Here is a 13,551-nt window from a genome sequence, read left to right on the forward strand (position 1 = left end):
TAAATTAATAATTTTAATTTATAAATTAAATCATAAAATAATTTTATTATAAAATTATAAAAATAATTTTTTTGTAAAAATAAAAAAATGGGCTGACCCAACACAGTCCATGAGCTAGTAAGAGGTGGGCTGAGTTGAGGTTTTGATGGTCCATATAAAAAATGGACTGATCCGACTCGACTCATATTTTCTTAACCCACAAGGACTTGAGTTGGGTTGAGTCGGGCCAGCCCATATTGATAGTTCTACAAGTGACCATAGTGGTATAAAGCTTATTTCAAAATATACCTACCTTTATAATTTTGATTAAATTAAATTTCATTTATAATATGTTATTGTTAGTAAAATTTGTTTGAAGAAGACTACAACAACTTTTGAGAATTTTGGTATGCATAAGTTCTCTCTTTTTTTAAAGCATAATAATAAAAAAATTAAATTATTCAAAAATATTTAAATAAAATTTTATTCTTTTATTATTTTTAATTAAATTTATATATTTTTATTTGTAGTCAAATAAGATATTTTATTTTTTATACATATACATATATAAATAAACTAATCTCAATTTGAAAAGCAATTATTAAAATTAATAATGTAATAAAATTTTTATTTTATTATATAAAAAGAATACATATGATCCACTATATAAACTGAAAGTTAAAAATAATAATAATAATAATAAAAAGGAATAAAACCCTACCAAGTAAAACCCCATCAAAAGGCTTGGCCCCTGCGTTCTTCTGAAACTCTTTGGTAAACTCCAAACTCCTTCATAAAATCAAAGAAGGCTTTGATTGCTGTTATTCAGAGTCGTTAGAGTAGATTACAGACAGAGATAGTTAGAGTTAAGGAGGAAAGACGAGAAAGAAAGAGAATGGAGCAAGTGCAAGCGAGGGAAGCAGAGGAGTTCACTCTGGTCACCAGAAAGCCCTACTTTGATCTCCCGACAGCTTGCCCTCTTTGCTTACCTGTTTACATCTATCTCAAGCTTGCCCACCTTCCCTTTCATTTAGAATTCAATTCTGTCTACCCTGATTCAGGTTTTCTTTCTTTATCTCTCTCCCTTTTTTTTCCTTTCTGATTTACTTCAATTGGGTTTCTTTTGTTAAAATTTTTATGCCTTACTTAAATTCTTTGGTGGGCATATGTTTTTTTTTTCTTTCTTTAAATGACCCTATTGCCGTGTCTTTCTTCTGTTAGCAATTAGGTTAAGATCGGATGCAGAGCTAAAATGAATAAATCCCTTGTCCAAATTTTTAATCTAGCTACTTAGTAGCGGAATGATGCATTTTTTGTTGTTGGTTTTATTTGGGGAAGGGAAACTAGAATCCAACTCTTTTGGGAAGGGTATATTCACATACAATTGAGCTAAATGCTGAAGTGTACAATATGCTTTTTAAAACTTTTATTTTTATTTTTTAAAAAAATTTGGGTAGTTTGATTCTCTCAGTTATCTTCTTCCTGGTTATACAATGTGGACATGAGAACATTTATCTATAAGTTTATTTCTTAAAGTAAGTTTGAGATTGAAGTTATAACTTGACCACTATTTAGTGTTACGAAAAGGGGGGTTTTTAACTTTGCTTAAAACGTTTAATGCTGAAGGGTGGTGCTTGGTGTATTCTCTTGTAATCTGGATTGGGGGTTTGGGTAGGATACAAAGTAAGATTACACATTATTATCAAGATGGGTAATTTGCTTGCCTGTAGGAGCATAAATTCTGCCTATTATCAAAACGTATCTAGACTTGGTTTCTTTGAGAACATTTTTTCATAGCAAATTTTCTCAGCTTGTTCATGTTAAGCTTGTGTGGTTTCTTCTGTTTTTATATATGCCATCTGTTTAGGAGGTTGTGTGTCCTCCTTGAATGCTTTGCTGTTGTAAACTTTTTGGGTTTTTAGTTTCTTTCTTTCTTTCTTTTCTCTTTTTTTTAATTGATCTATCCTCTTTGTAAGAAAATTTTGTTTCAAATTGGTTGCTGGATGCTTCTTTTTTAGGGTTTATTACTGTAAATTTTCAATTGGAAGCAGCATGATCTAGTGATGCTTTTGCTGTTAAACAATTTTTTAAAATATGTCTATAAGCATGCTTATTTTAGACATCAAAAAGCTTGAACTTGATGTTTGCCACCATTTTGAGTTTTCTATGAGCCAGACAATGATCCTACTTTTACTTAACTGTTGGTACAAGGTGCAGTGGTGAAATATGATCCATATGGTCAACCTCACACAGTACAAATAGGTTTAGTTGTTATTGTTTTAACTGTTGAAATAATTGGTTGAAGTCCCTTATTGTGAGATATCACTGGTTGTCACTGTCTAATGGCTTGCTTATAACTATTGTGTTTTACTGACCTATTGCTGTAGCATAAACATCTGCATGTCAATTGTGTTTATCATATGCAAATTTGTATTTAAGTAAATAAACATACTCATGATAATGCGTTTTTATTTATGTGACAGACCAAATTCCTTATGTTGAATCTGGTACTTATGTGGCCTACAATAATGAGAATGGTGGGGTTATTGAGCGTTTAAAGCAAGATGGTATTGTTGATCTGGATTCTGAATTCCAATCAGTCCCTGACTGGATATCAATGAAAGCAATGATTAGCTCTTGGCTAGCTGATGCAATCATGTACGAACTATGGGTGGGGTCTGATGGAAGATCGGCCAACAAGATTTATTATTCTGATCTCTCATGGCCAATAGGAAAAGTTCTACTCCTAAAGCAAATATATATTGTAAAGCAGCGTCTTGGAATAACTAAAGACAATGCTGAACAGAGGGAAGATGAGGTTTTACTTTAACCTTTGATTTTTCTATGTCTTATTCTTTTACTCTCTCTCTCTCTCTCTGTGTGTCTTGTGTGTGGGTGTTCATGCATGTACACACGCATTCATGCAAATGCTTAGGTTTGTGCTACTATGAAAAATCTATACAGGGTAATTTCATATACTGATGTGTGTGTGTGTGTGTGTAGCTGTGGTTCAGTACTAAATTTTCAAAATTGTACTTATTTATATAATTTGGGTGGGCAGATTTACAGGAGAGCAAAAATTGCTTATGGAGCTCTGTCCACTAGGTTAGGAGAACAGAACTTCCTCTTTGATGATAGGTAATTCGTATTGATGTCCTGGTGTAGATATTAAAGTCTGTTTGCTATAGAACTTTTGAATAGTTTCCCAAATGGTGTAGTATTTTAGTTAAACCTGAAGGTGATGTACACAGCTGCATTATTACATGTTTGCAGGCCATCAAGTTTGGATGCAACTTTTCTTGGACATGCTCTTGTCACCCTTCATGTTCTACCTGTAAGTAACCTCAGAAGCTATACTTTTGTATTCTAGCTGTTATCTCTGGAAGATGACTTTGGTTAATTATATGGTTGGTTTAAATCATTATAATTTGAACTTGGATTCAAACATCTTATGTGAATTATGCTGAGGAGGACTATCTAGTTCTGTTAAACCTTGAATAAACTGAAAATTTTGAGCTTGCTGGCTAGATGAATAAGCTGCTAAAATTGGGCTGTTGATGGGAGCAACATTATGCAAATTTACATAGCTATAGTTACTGAAAAGAAACATTCATGCCAATTATGTTTGTTCAATAATTTTTATGGCTTTTGCTGATAAGTGGTGTGTTTGAATTACGAATTCCTTCACTTGCATGACAAAGTCAGCATTTATGTCAAACATCAGCATCATTTTATCTCTTTCATGGTTATTATGAATAACTAGATACGTTCTTATAAGAAGAGGTACATGGTACCTGATGGTGTATATCAGACTGCTTTTGGTGCATTGGTAAAATGCCATTATAGCCAAATGCAAAGTAGATGACTCTGAGTGTCCACGGCCAATTAAAGCAAAAGGTTGAGAGGGTATATTAAATTAGATCAGCCTTTAGGACCTTACTCCTATGGGACCACTGATGATTGATTTTGTGCTTTAATGATTTTAATCTTGATTTCAAATTACTTTCTGGTGGATATATATCCAAAAGAAATATAAGTAATAATCAAGCAAGAATTCGATTAAGAATACAGATAATTCCTATGTATGAATGAATTGAAGATTCCAGCATCACAGCTTCTACAATATAGAAGTTTCTCTCTTCGAAGTGTTAGGGGATTTGTTGATTCTGTTCATCGAAAATACTTTATACAGAAGTTATCTATTTATTTGCAATTTGGGCTGCTCATTATATGGTTACAGAATGTTCAAAACTAGATGCTCAACCTTAGACCATACACCAGGTTTTGCTTGGTACAGAAGAAAGGTAGTGATGTAACTGGGTCATTAGATTAAAAGATATTCTTTCTCCATTTCCACATTTCGTACCAAGCAAAGCCTAAATGCATTTCTTCTTGTATCTCTTGGACTTATTTGAAGCGTGTTCCTTGCAATTCTGCAATACTAGGAAAGTTCAGTGCTACGGAGCAAACTCTCGGAGCATGATAACATTGTCAGATATGCAGAAAAACTTAAAATGGAGTTGATTGAGTCTGGTTCATCATCTTCTGGCCCACAATTTCACTCAGTCCCTTCATCATCAGCTCCAAGAAAAGATTCCTCAAATTGGAGTAAGTTAGCATTTTCCTTACCTTAATAGTTAAATTTTACTTTGGTTTGTGGCTGTCTGGTCTTGGCCTTCATCATCTTGCTTGAATCATTTTCGTTATACCTATACTTTGCTTTCTTATGTCTAAGCTTTTTTGTGTCCTAAATGTACAGTAACAAGAATTATCCTTTTATTTGCTTTTTCCGTCAAAAGAATTGTGATGAATTAACTGCTATTGGTGTTTTGGCTGGTGTGGTGGTGATGATGTCAGGAATAATTCAGACTATTTTATTTTTGGGGAAACATAATTTGTTTTGATATGTTGAATTTGTTTGAGCAATGAATTTAAATATTGATATGGTTATGTTGTTTTAATGCTGTTGGCTTTGAGGTTGCTAAGTTCTGCATTTGCAACATGTGATGCAACTTTGTAATTTGAATTTATTCCTATATGCTGGATTCTGGAGTCAACTAACTCATTTTGTCAGACAATTTTGAGATCAAGTAAACATGGTTTTCTTCCTGATTTCCCACACTAGGATCAAAGCCCAAGAGCAAACCCAAAAGGGAGAAAACAGATGAGGAAAAAACTTTCAAGAGGAGGGCAAAATATTTTTTAGGAGCCCAGCTACTTGCAGTTCTACTTTTTCTCTCTGTGATGGGTGGATATGATTCCGGTGACATGGAGTTTGACGATGATGATGAAGGCTTCACTTATGATTGAGACAATCTCTCATTTATGTACAAACTTGAGTCCTCTTTCCTAACCGTTTCCGATGATTACTGACAAGGCTAGTACTCTGTTGAGGTTGAATTTGTAATATTGCATTAAAATTGTGGAGAATAAGAGCATTAATTTAAAGATATGATTTGTACAATAGGTATTTTGGTTGGTATCTCTATACTATATTGTGTTACTATATTATTTTTTCTCTGACATAAATGAGTGAAGGGAATAACAAATAATACAATGTATTAGATTAGAGGGTTCAGGAGTAAACCTGTTAATAGCCTTGAAACCATCAGTGTTGTAATAATGCATACGATTATTGTTGCATCATATGTTACAGCATCTGTGGTATGAAGCGGAAATTCATTTTCATTTCTGAAAGGCATCGGAAGATCAGAAGATGCATTGATTAGATTATAGTAACCAAATTTGGCTCATAAATTGGGAAGCAATAGGGTGTTAAAAAGTTATGATTTACTGGACGTTGGTCACAGTTAGCTGTGGTATGTACTTCTTTTGTTTGGTTTCAAGGGATTTGATTTATTTCAGATAAATTGCGAGCGTGCTGAACTTGCAAAAGAATGGAGTCAGCATGAATTTGCCTTTAACCAATTTGGGCCTACCTAGCAGAAAATATGGCAAGGCATAGTTGTTAACCGTACTTCACTGCATTTGCATTCTTCTTTTGTGGTTTTCCCTTTCTGGGACAATCTACTTGAAAATATTTACAACTTCAATAGCTTTAAGAAAGTATTAGGTCATGTCTTGATTGATTCACAGGAACTCTGCTTGCGTTTCTGTTTAGTTGCTCCCATTGAAATAAGTTAAAATCCTTGGTAGTAGCACCTTGCCTATCTCTTGTGCTGCATGTATAAGGCTTTGATGAATTTTGTCTTGCTTGGTCATGCTGGCAACCAAATATGTGGAAGACTAACTCTAACCTAGCTATCTTGTGCTGGTTAAATAACATTTGTAATTACAGACTCATCCAGACTACCTAGCTCAAAATTATAGATTACATCCCAGAACCACTTTCAATTTTGTGGCAACTTGGCACTTGCCCATTTGTTAACAACTTCTGCATAGCCATCTGCAGAACCAACAGCAAACTCACTCAACGAGCTCATCGCAACAGACATTCCAGCACATAATACCCTTATGGCAACATCAGCCAGTTTCTCCGCTGTCATAACCTCTTCCACCTCATCAACTCTTACCAACTCCATATTTTCCCCACCTCCATACCTCTTAGACCCAACTGGGACAAAGCGAGAATCCTCTTTCAGCTGCTGTGTATAGAGTGACCCCATTCCAGCTGCAAAAAAATCTAGGCCATCCAGCACTGGCGTCTCACGAATAGCATCAAGAAACCTTGACCATTGGATGCAAAGTCCAAATATTCCAAGTGTCCCACTGGACCGACGAGGAGAAAACGACAGCTTTGATGTATCAGGGTCTGACCTCAAGCAGCGGAGGAGCCAACCGCTTAGAGCGTGCAAATAGGATCGCTGAGAAGTGATCCACAACTCAAAACAAGCTCTCCAGTTCCTGAGCTCAGCTTCAAGATTTGCAGCTGATTGGGCTAACCGGTGAGGTTCAGCAGCTGAGATGGAAGACTGCCTTTTTGCTTCCAGCTTTGAAGGTGCACCTGCTAGTAAAAGCTTAGCTTCGTCTAGGGTCCGCTTCTGTGACTTGTGACACTCTGCCATCACTTTCCACATCCTGCCTAACCTGTAGTTTATGAACTGAAGAATTAGTTTAAAATGATATGGATACATTTATTAACTGGACTGGACCATGCCTGCATTGATTGATAAACTAAGTAACATATTTTGCTGTTGACGGTAGCATGGTTCTGGCAAAGAGTTTTCAACTGTGCAACATATTTTTGGGATGTTGACTTGTAGCCAGACCGTATTTTTCTCATATCAGGGGTTCCTAGCAGTAGAAAGAGGATACACTGTGGACAATAATATTTGTACACTGATAGCATCCTGAATTCTGAACCATTCGGTTTTAGAAATCATAATTAAATAATAATATGGTCAATAAGAGTGGCATACTAAAAGGGTGGAATATACCAGAGAATGAGAACATGTCAAACTTCTTTAACAATAAAGATAACGAGCAAATATCAAGCATTGAGCATGCACGATAATAAGATCACCATGTTGTTAATCATGCGTGTTTCTAAGACTACATATAAGTATATATTGGTTCAGAAAAATATCTAGTCAAGCAGGATGTCATATGACCATAATGTGCACTGGAAGTGTTCTTTTGATTACTGCATGGATCCAGCTTAATGATGTTTGGGGAATGGCAAAGACCAAATCTTGATGCCATTACACAATGAAAGCCTCCTTTTTTTTTTCTCAGCACTGTAAGGGATTCATCAATGACAATAAAGTTGCCATTAAAGAACAGGAAACCATCATTATAGATGATAACATATTCATACTTCAAACTTTTTACCACTTTCTGTGGTAAAAGCTGGCATTTTCTTTGATGGCTCCAGTATATAGGCTATGGTTGTCTGTGTGGGCAAACATAAAAGTGAGCAAATAAAATATTGCGAAACTGACATACCCTTGTACCAATTCCAGAAGTTGAGGCTGCAACTCCTCATCCCTTAGGGTTTCAATTCTCTTTGAAATAGCTTCAACTGAATGTATTGACACCTTTATCTGGGTGTGCAGATCTCTAATTGCTGCCCTTGTTTTATCAACCGCATGTGGGTCCTCTCCCTTCACATCTTGGTTTCTGAGCTGTCTGCTTTTCTTTTCATAAGCAATTCGAACCTTTTCTGCAGACTACTCAGAAAGGTATACATTCAGTTTCCTCTATTAACTGGAAAACACAGTTATTATTCTAATGGAATCTAATAGGGCACCTCACTTGAAAATTCAAGGAGTAAATACTTCCTTTTAGAAAAAAAAAAAGTAGTAGTATTTCTCATGATTATGAATATTAAGAATCAATCGCTGCAAATTTTATAAACAAGGAGCAGCTATTTCCAATGGGAAGATAAGATTAAAGCCAAGTTTGAATATAAAAGCAAAGTCCCTTAAGGCATTATGCTCGTTAATGTATTTGACCCAAAGGTTCCTGCCGGACTGATTCTTCCTAGAGCTTACTTTGCAGCATAATCTATTCTTTAGATCTCTGAGGTTGAACTGAAAGCATCAATCTCTTGTCAGAAATGAAAAGAAGGAAAGAAATAAATCACCCACAACTAGCAAGCAACCCCAATGAGTGAATTAAATTTTTGAATACAGCCATATTCACCACTTGACCTCAAGGAAGCAACAATACTGGTTATCTTAAAATTCTGTTTTTTTTTTCTTTTAAAAAAAATTTTCCCCTGAGAAGTTGCCAAGATTGATTTGAATGTAGAAGATGAAGTTGTATTTCATTTTTTCTTCAACCTTTTCCTTTAGTCATCATTACTTTTCATTAACAAAAATCTATTTGAACAGTGGTTACCAATATCAACCCAAGCGATAACTACACTGTGTGAGCTTAAGTTTAGGAAGTTTACCTTGACTTCCTCATAAAGTTTCTTCTCCCAGGCCCACAATCTATCCAATGTTGATTGGTGGCTACCATTAAACATGCAGAATTCTTCTGATAAGTCACTGCTGCTTTCATAACCTGCCTCTTTGGAACTTGAAGAATTGATTAAGAATCTTGATGAGGATGAGCGTGATGAAGCTGAGCGTAATAAAGCAACCGGGTTCAACATTTTCAGGGCTGTAAGAATAAATATTTCAAATCAATATGCTGCAACTTAAATGATCGGAAATAAGTACTCAAACAACAGATAGTCTTTCATGATGTAACACTATCACTGCCAAAGCTTGGCATGTTGCATAACAATTAGAGTAAATTGATAGTGGCATCCTTGCTCTACATGCTTTATGTCTAACTTCAGCCAATGTCAATGCAAGATATGAAGACATTGATAAAATTTTATATCAGAATCTTCTTACAACACTAGCTTGTCATTTTGATTCAAAGCAGCTTCCATATATTTATTTATTCTGAGTTGCTTCGAATTTCAACTAATTGCGAACAAAACATTAGGTTAATTGAGTAGGGACAACGGTTGAAAATCCCAGCTTTTTTTGTTTACAATACTAGCAATGTCCTCTGATGTGATGAATGGTTAATTGCTTCTATGCCCTGTTCAACTCATAACTTCATGAAGAGTATGTCAACAGCACAACTAAAACTTGTGATAAAATCAATTTGCAGTTTTTCAACAAAGCATCATATTCACCAGAAATAATTAGTATCAACAAAAGGAATGTGATATCACACAATCCTGTCATGAAACATTTGCTTTATATTCAGAATGCACCACAAACATTTATGAGCTGGTGATGTCTCAAATACATGTTAGCTGCTTGAAAGTCTCTGTGGCATCAGGTGTACAGAAGAATGTTCAGGGAAGAAAACCCTCTCATCATTCTCTGACTAAATCCTTTGTGCAATGTTCAGATAATTAAAAACTCAAAGTAGAATGTTGAGATTTGAATTTAGCATTTCTAAGTAAAGCTACTACCAGCCTATGAGGTCAAGTTGTTGACAGTAGCAAAGACAAAGCATTCTGTATTCGGACATCTAACAACCTAATTTTGAACTTCATATTTTCTTATCGGAATCCAAATTTAGGGGCATCCCCTATTTCAATTGCATCAAAGCAGATTCTTATTCAGATCATAAAGAGCCTTACCACATTTAACTAGAGCTTGCTCATGGGTTGGGATTGCAAAGAACCAACTATGAAAAAACAAAGTGGCTAAGGAATTGAATCAATGCACATAGTGAGCCAAAAAAGAAAAAAGAATGCTGTGGTGTTAATTTCAACCTGTAAGCTCATTTGAGGTTGATGAGTACAAAGCTCTGCTAGCCTCTAACAATGCTGAGACTTCATTTGCTGCATCGCAAGCTACCATGAATTGAGCTTCAAGATCCTTGATAACTTCTGCCATGCTTGTTGGCCTTCGGTTTACATAAACAGTAAAACCTGGTGTTTCTTCTTTAGCTTCATTTCCACCAAGTGCCGTTTCTTTGTTACTGACTTCAACTTGCCCTGCAGTTTGTGCTCGTAGTACTTCTATGCTGACTTTCCCTTGTGCTTCCAAATCTTTTACTTCGTGCTCAGTCTCATTTCCACTATCTATTTCCTCCTCATCCTCATCAACATCTTCAACAGTAACTTCTTCTCTAGTATAGTTTGTATTCACTTTAGACTTTTCTTCTGTCAAATTCGCCATACTCTCAGGTTCTTCTTGTTCGGTTTCATCTTCTTCTAAATCAGGAATTCCTTCTTCCTCCCTGACCTGCCTTAGTCCTCTGATATCATCCTCCATGACAGCCTGATCAAGACTGCTTCTGTTGGGATAGCCATAGTAGTCTAATGATGAAAATGGGTTCCAGAAAAAGTCCCATTGTGATGTTTGAGGTGAAGGAGGAGGTATGTTGGGTCTATTGTTGGGAGAATAAGAGAAGAACGAAGAATTCATTGGTGAGGATTGCATTGCAAAAATACCATCAATGCCATAATGGTGTACTGGGGAGTAAGTTTCAATTCGGACAGTTTCAGGTGATTGAGGTCTCTCCTCAACTGAAACTGCAGGGTTGCCACCTGATCTCAGGTAATTTAGTTTCAAAGTGGACTTGGGATTAGATTGAATGGCTGCAGGTGAGAAGGATGAGGGAGAAATCGATATGAAACCAGGACTTGCTTTCTTGAGGGGTGTGAAAGGTGGGGTTATAAATGAATCTAATAAGAATTCACGGGGCTCATCTCCTTCAATATAATCTCGAAGAGCTGCAGAAACTCTTTTTAAGGATTGGATGTAGGCTACATGCCCCGAGGCAAATCGGGTTCTTTGCTCTACTGCCTGTTTAATGAAATTCTTTCGATCTTTACAAAGTTGAACTGCCTCTTCATCATCCAGTTTTGATGTAGAACATCCCATGATTTACTTCCTTCTTTACTCCCTTATAATACACTGTGAATTTTTAAGACTTGAACCAAAGCAGAAATCCCAAGGGTGCTCCTCAGTATTTCTCACAAGATTCATATGGATTTTTCCCAGGCTGTTCAGCAAAAACAAATGAGTTCAAGAACTTGAACCATCTTGATGAAACATTATCAAGCAGGAAAAGATTTCCTGAGAAGTGAAGTTAAGGACAGGTAAATTAACACATAAACAGATTCTTTAGCTGATATGCTAGGGAACAATTTTGAAAAGCTATGGTGCTTCTTTCCTTAAATTTCAAGTCTTAGAACATTTCAAACCTGCGCACCAGAACAAAGAAATGGACATTCATTGAAGATTTCTCCATAAATTCTCCCAAAAACCAAAGAAAATGTTCAGAAAATTTGGTGTATCTTCCGAGTAAGAGATAATTTACAGAACACAAGCTACAAAGCCTAAGACAAAGATGAATAAATTTGTTATAAATGTTTGAGATTGCAGTGTTATAATTTAGAATAAAGAATATACAGTTTAACACAAATGATCAACGCATGAAAATTTACTAGCCTTTTAACAGTAATAACATAAGCTGACTGAAAATAAAATGGTAATAACCTAAGAAGAAAAATGCATAGGAACCTGAATGAAGATGAAAGATACAGAAATATAATCCAAAAGAGAGAGAGAGATTGCAGAATCACAATGTTCAGTTACAAGGCAGCCAGAAAAAGGACACAACAAAAGAAGGTAGATGAAAATTCTCAATGGAAAGAAAAGAAAAACATTAATTTAGACTTAATCAAATGTTGAAATTCTCAATGGTTTCATTTGATGAGTACAAAAACAAAGATGAAAATTCCAATCACTTGCTGCTATTGAAAATTCAAATGAACTGTTCATTAGAAGAAAAATCACCACAAACATCTGATTTTTTTCTTGAAGAAGGAAAGAATGAAGAATAAACAGTACCCACTTTAGAACTATGCAGAATGGGTTGGAAAAAAAAGATAATAGAAAAGCATTCCAAAGTTAATGAAAACAACCCACTTTTGTACATAAATGAAACATTAAAATAACTTTTTCAGTTACAAAAATAAAGCCAATAACCACAAGAATTCAAGATAGTAATCATATAAAAACATCATGAAAAAAACCCAGATAACAAAACAAAATTTAAAGTCTTTTGAAAAAAAAAAGAGTCATTTAGGACAGAGAAACAACAAAAGTGCTTCAAAATGAAGCAAAACAAGCTAAACAAAGCATGAAAATTTAAACCCATAAAAAAAAAGAAAGAAAGATTTACCATTTCATTGTTATAATAGACTGTCATTACAAAAAAAAAAAGAAAAAAATTCATACCAGGGAAGAAATGTAGGCGGGAATAAGATGGAGTTGCTTGGGGTTTGATGAGAGAGAGAGAGAGAGAAAGAGAGACGTTAAGAAAAGCAACGGTCAAAAGCCAAGTAAAAGAGAAAGTGAGAAAATTAAAATATATAAAAAAAAACAAAAACAAAAGTTTCAGGTTGGAGAACTAACTAAAGTAAGAAAAAGAGTGGGGGGACAAGGAATATGAACTTGTCAGAACGTTTGCCCTTCATGCTTGACTTTATTTCAATAATGCCACCCAGTCGTATTTCGTGAGTTCCGTCAAATGACAATTGTACCCATCCCCTACACGCTGGAATTGCCTTGCTGCGATTTGTTTGCTTTTGATTATTGTTTTGAATAAAATCATGCCACTTGCGTTTTAAACGGTGGAATATTTGGGCTTACAATGCATGATTGATGGTGATTGTGCTTTTAATATCAATGAAAAAACACAAGCTAAATACTGTTTTTATTTGTTTACAAGAGTAATATCATATAGACATAATATTTGAAACAAATTTTGAAGTATTTAAAAAAATTTAAAAATTAGAAGATAAATAAATAAAAGATCTTGGATCTATAATTAAAGATTTTCATTAACTTTACTTTAAATTGGAAACATGAACTTGTGACATGTAAACTTTTATATTAAGTGAAATTTATACTTTATACATAAAAAACCATTCCATTAATGATAGTATTTGTTAATTAACATATATTAGGAAGAGATGGAATGATTATTGAGTTTGTAAGTAAGGGTCGCCCTTAGTTAGTATTATTGAGGCAAACCCACAATTGTTATGTGACCAAACATTGATTTAACCCATGCTCATAACATTAAATGGTTGAGATTTGATAACTAAGAATGGGATTTAGCCATTTTATCTCTCCATTC

General features: G+C 34.9%; 2 protein-coding genes across 3 annotated transcripts; one reads left to right on the plus strand and one right to left on the minus strand.

Moving 5' to 3' along the window:
- LOC18589352 (mitochondrial outer membrane import complex protein METAXIN) lies at positions 675-5,485 on the plus strand. Its single transcript, XM_007014289.2, has 6 exons — positions 675-1,040; positions 2,463-2,797; positions 3,041-3,117; positions 3,253-3,313; positions 4,425-4,587; positions 5,105-5,485. The coding sequence occupies exons 1-6, from the start codon at positions 875-877 to the stop codon at positions 5,287-5,289; spliced, it is 987 nt and encodes a 328-aa protein (XP_007014351.2). The 5' UTR covers positions 675-874; the 3' UTR covers positions 5,290-5,485.
- On the minus strand, positions 6,065-12,729 carry LOC18589353. 2 transcript variants are annotated; one of them, XM_007014292.2, is made up of 5 exons: positions 12,648-12,729; positions 10,169-11,406; positions 8,837-9,048; positions 7,885-8,108; positions 6,065-7,026 (listed from the first exon to the last, which is right to left on the minus strand). In XM_007014292.2, exons 2-5 carry the CDS (start codon positions 11,283-11,285, stop codon positions 6,330-6,332), a joined length of 2,250 nt encoding a protein of 749 aa, XP_007014354.2. In that variant the 5' UTR covers positions 11,286-11,406; positions 12,648-12,729; the 3' UTR covers positions 6,065-6,329. The 2 variants fall into 2 exon arrangements, with proteins under 2 accessions (XP_007014354.2, XP_007014353.2); XM_007014291.2 differs by having other exon boundaries at positions 10,169-11,608; positions 12,648-12,712.

This window comes from Theobroma cacao, chromosome 9 (assembly GCF_000208745.1).
Source record: "Theobroma cacao cultivar B97-61/B2 chromosome 9, Criollo_cocoa_genome_V2, whole genome shotgun sequence".
In the NCBI taxonomy this organism is placed as follows: Eukaryota; Viridiplantae; Streptophyta; class Magnoliopsida; order Malvales; family Malvaceae; genus Theobroma; species Theobroma cacao.

Coding starts and splice junctions, on each gene's coding strand:
- LOC18589352 (XM_007014289.2), top strand. CDS start 875: ATGGAGCAAGTGCAAGCGAGGGAAGCAGAGGAGTTCACTCTGGTCACC. Junction 1,041..2,462: donor TTCTGTCTACCCTGATTCAG/GTTTTCTTTCTT, acceptor TTTATGTGACAG/ACCAAATTCCTTATGTTGAA. Junction 3,314..4,424: donor TCACCCTTCATGTTCTACCT/GTAAGTAACCTC, acceptor CTGCAATACTAG/GAAAGTTCAGTGCTACGGAG.
- LOC18589353 (XM_007014292.2), bottom strand. CDS start 11,285: ATGGGATGTTCTACATCAAAACTGGATGATGAAGAGGCAGTTCAACTT. Junction 8,109..8,836: donor AACTTTATGAGGAAGTCAAG/GTAAACTTCCTA, acceptor CTTTCTGAGTAG/TCTGCAGAAAAGGTTCGAAT. Junction 7,027..7,884: donor CTTCTGGAATTGGTACAAGG/GTATGTCAGTTT, acceptor CATAAACTACAG/GTTAGGCAGGATGTGGAAAG.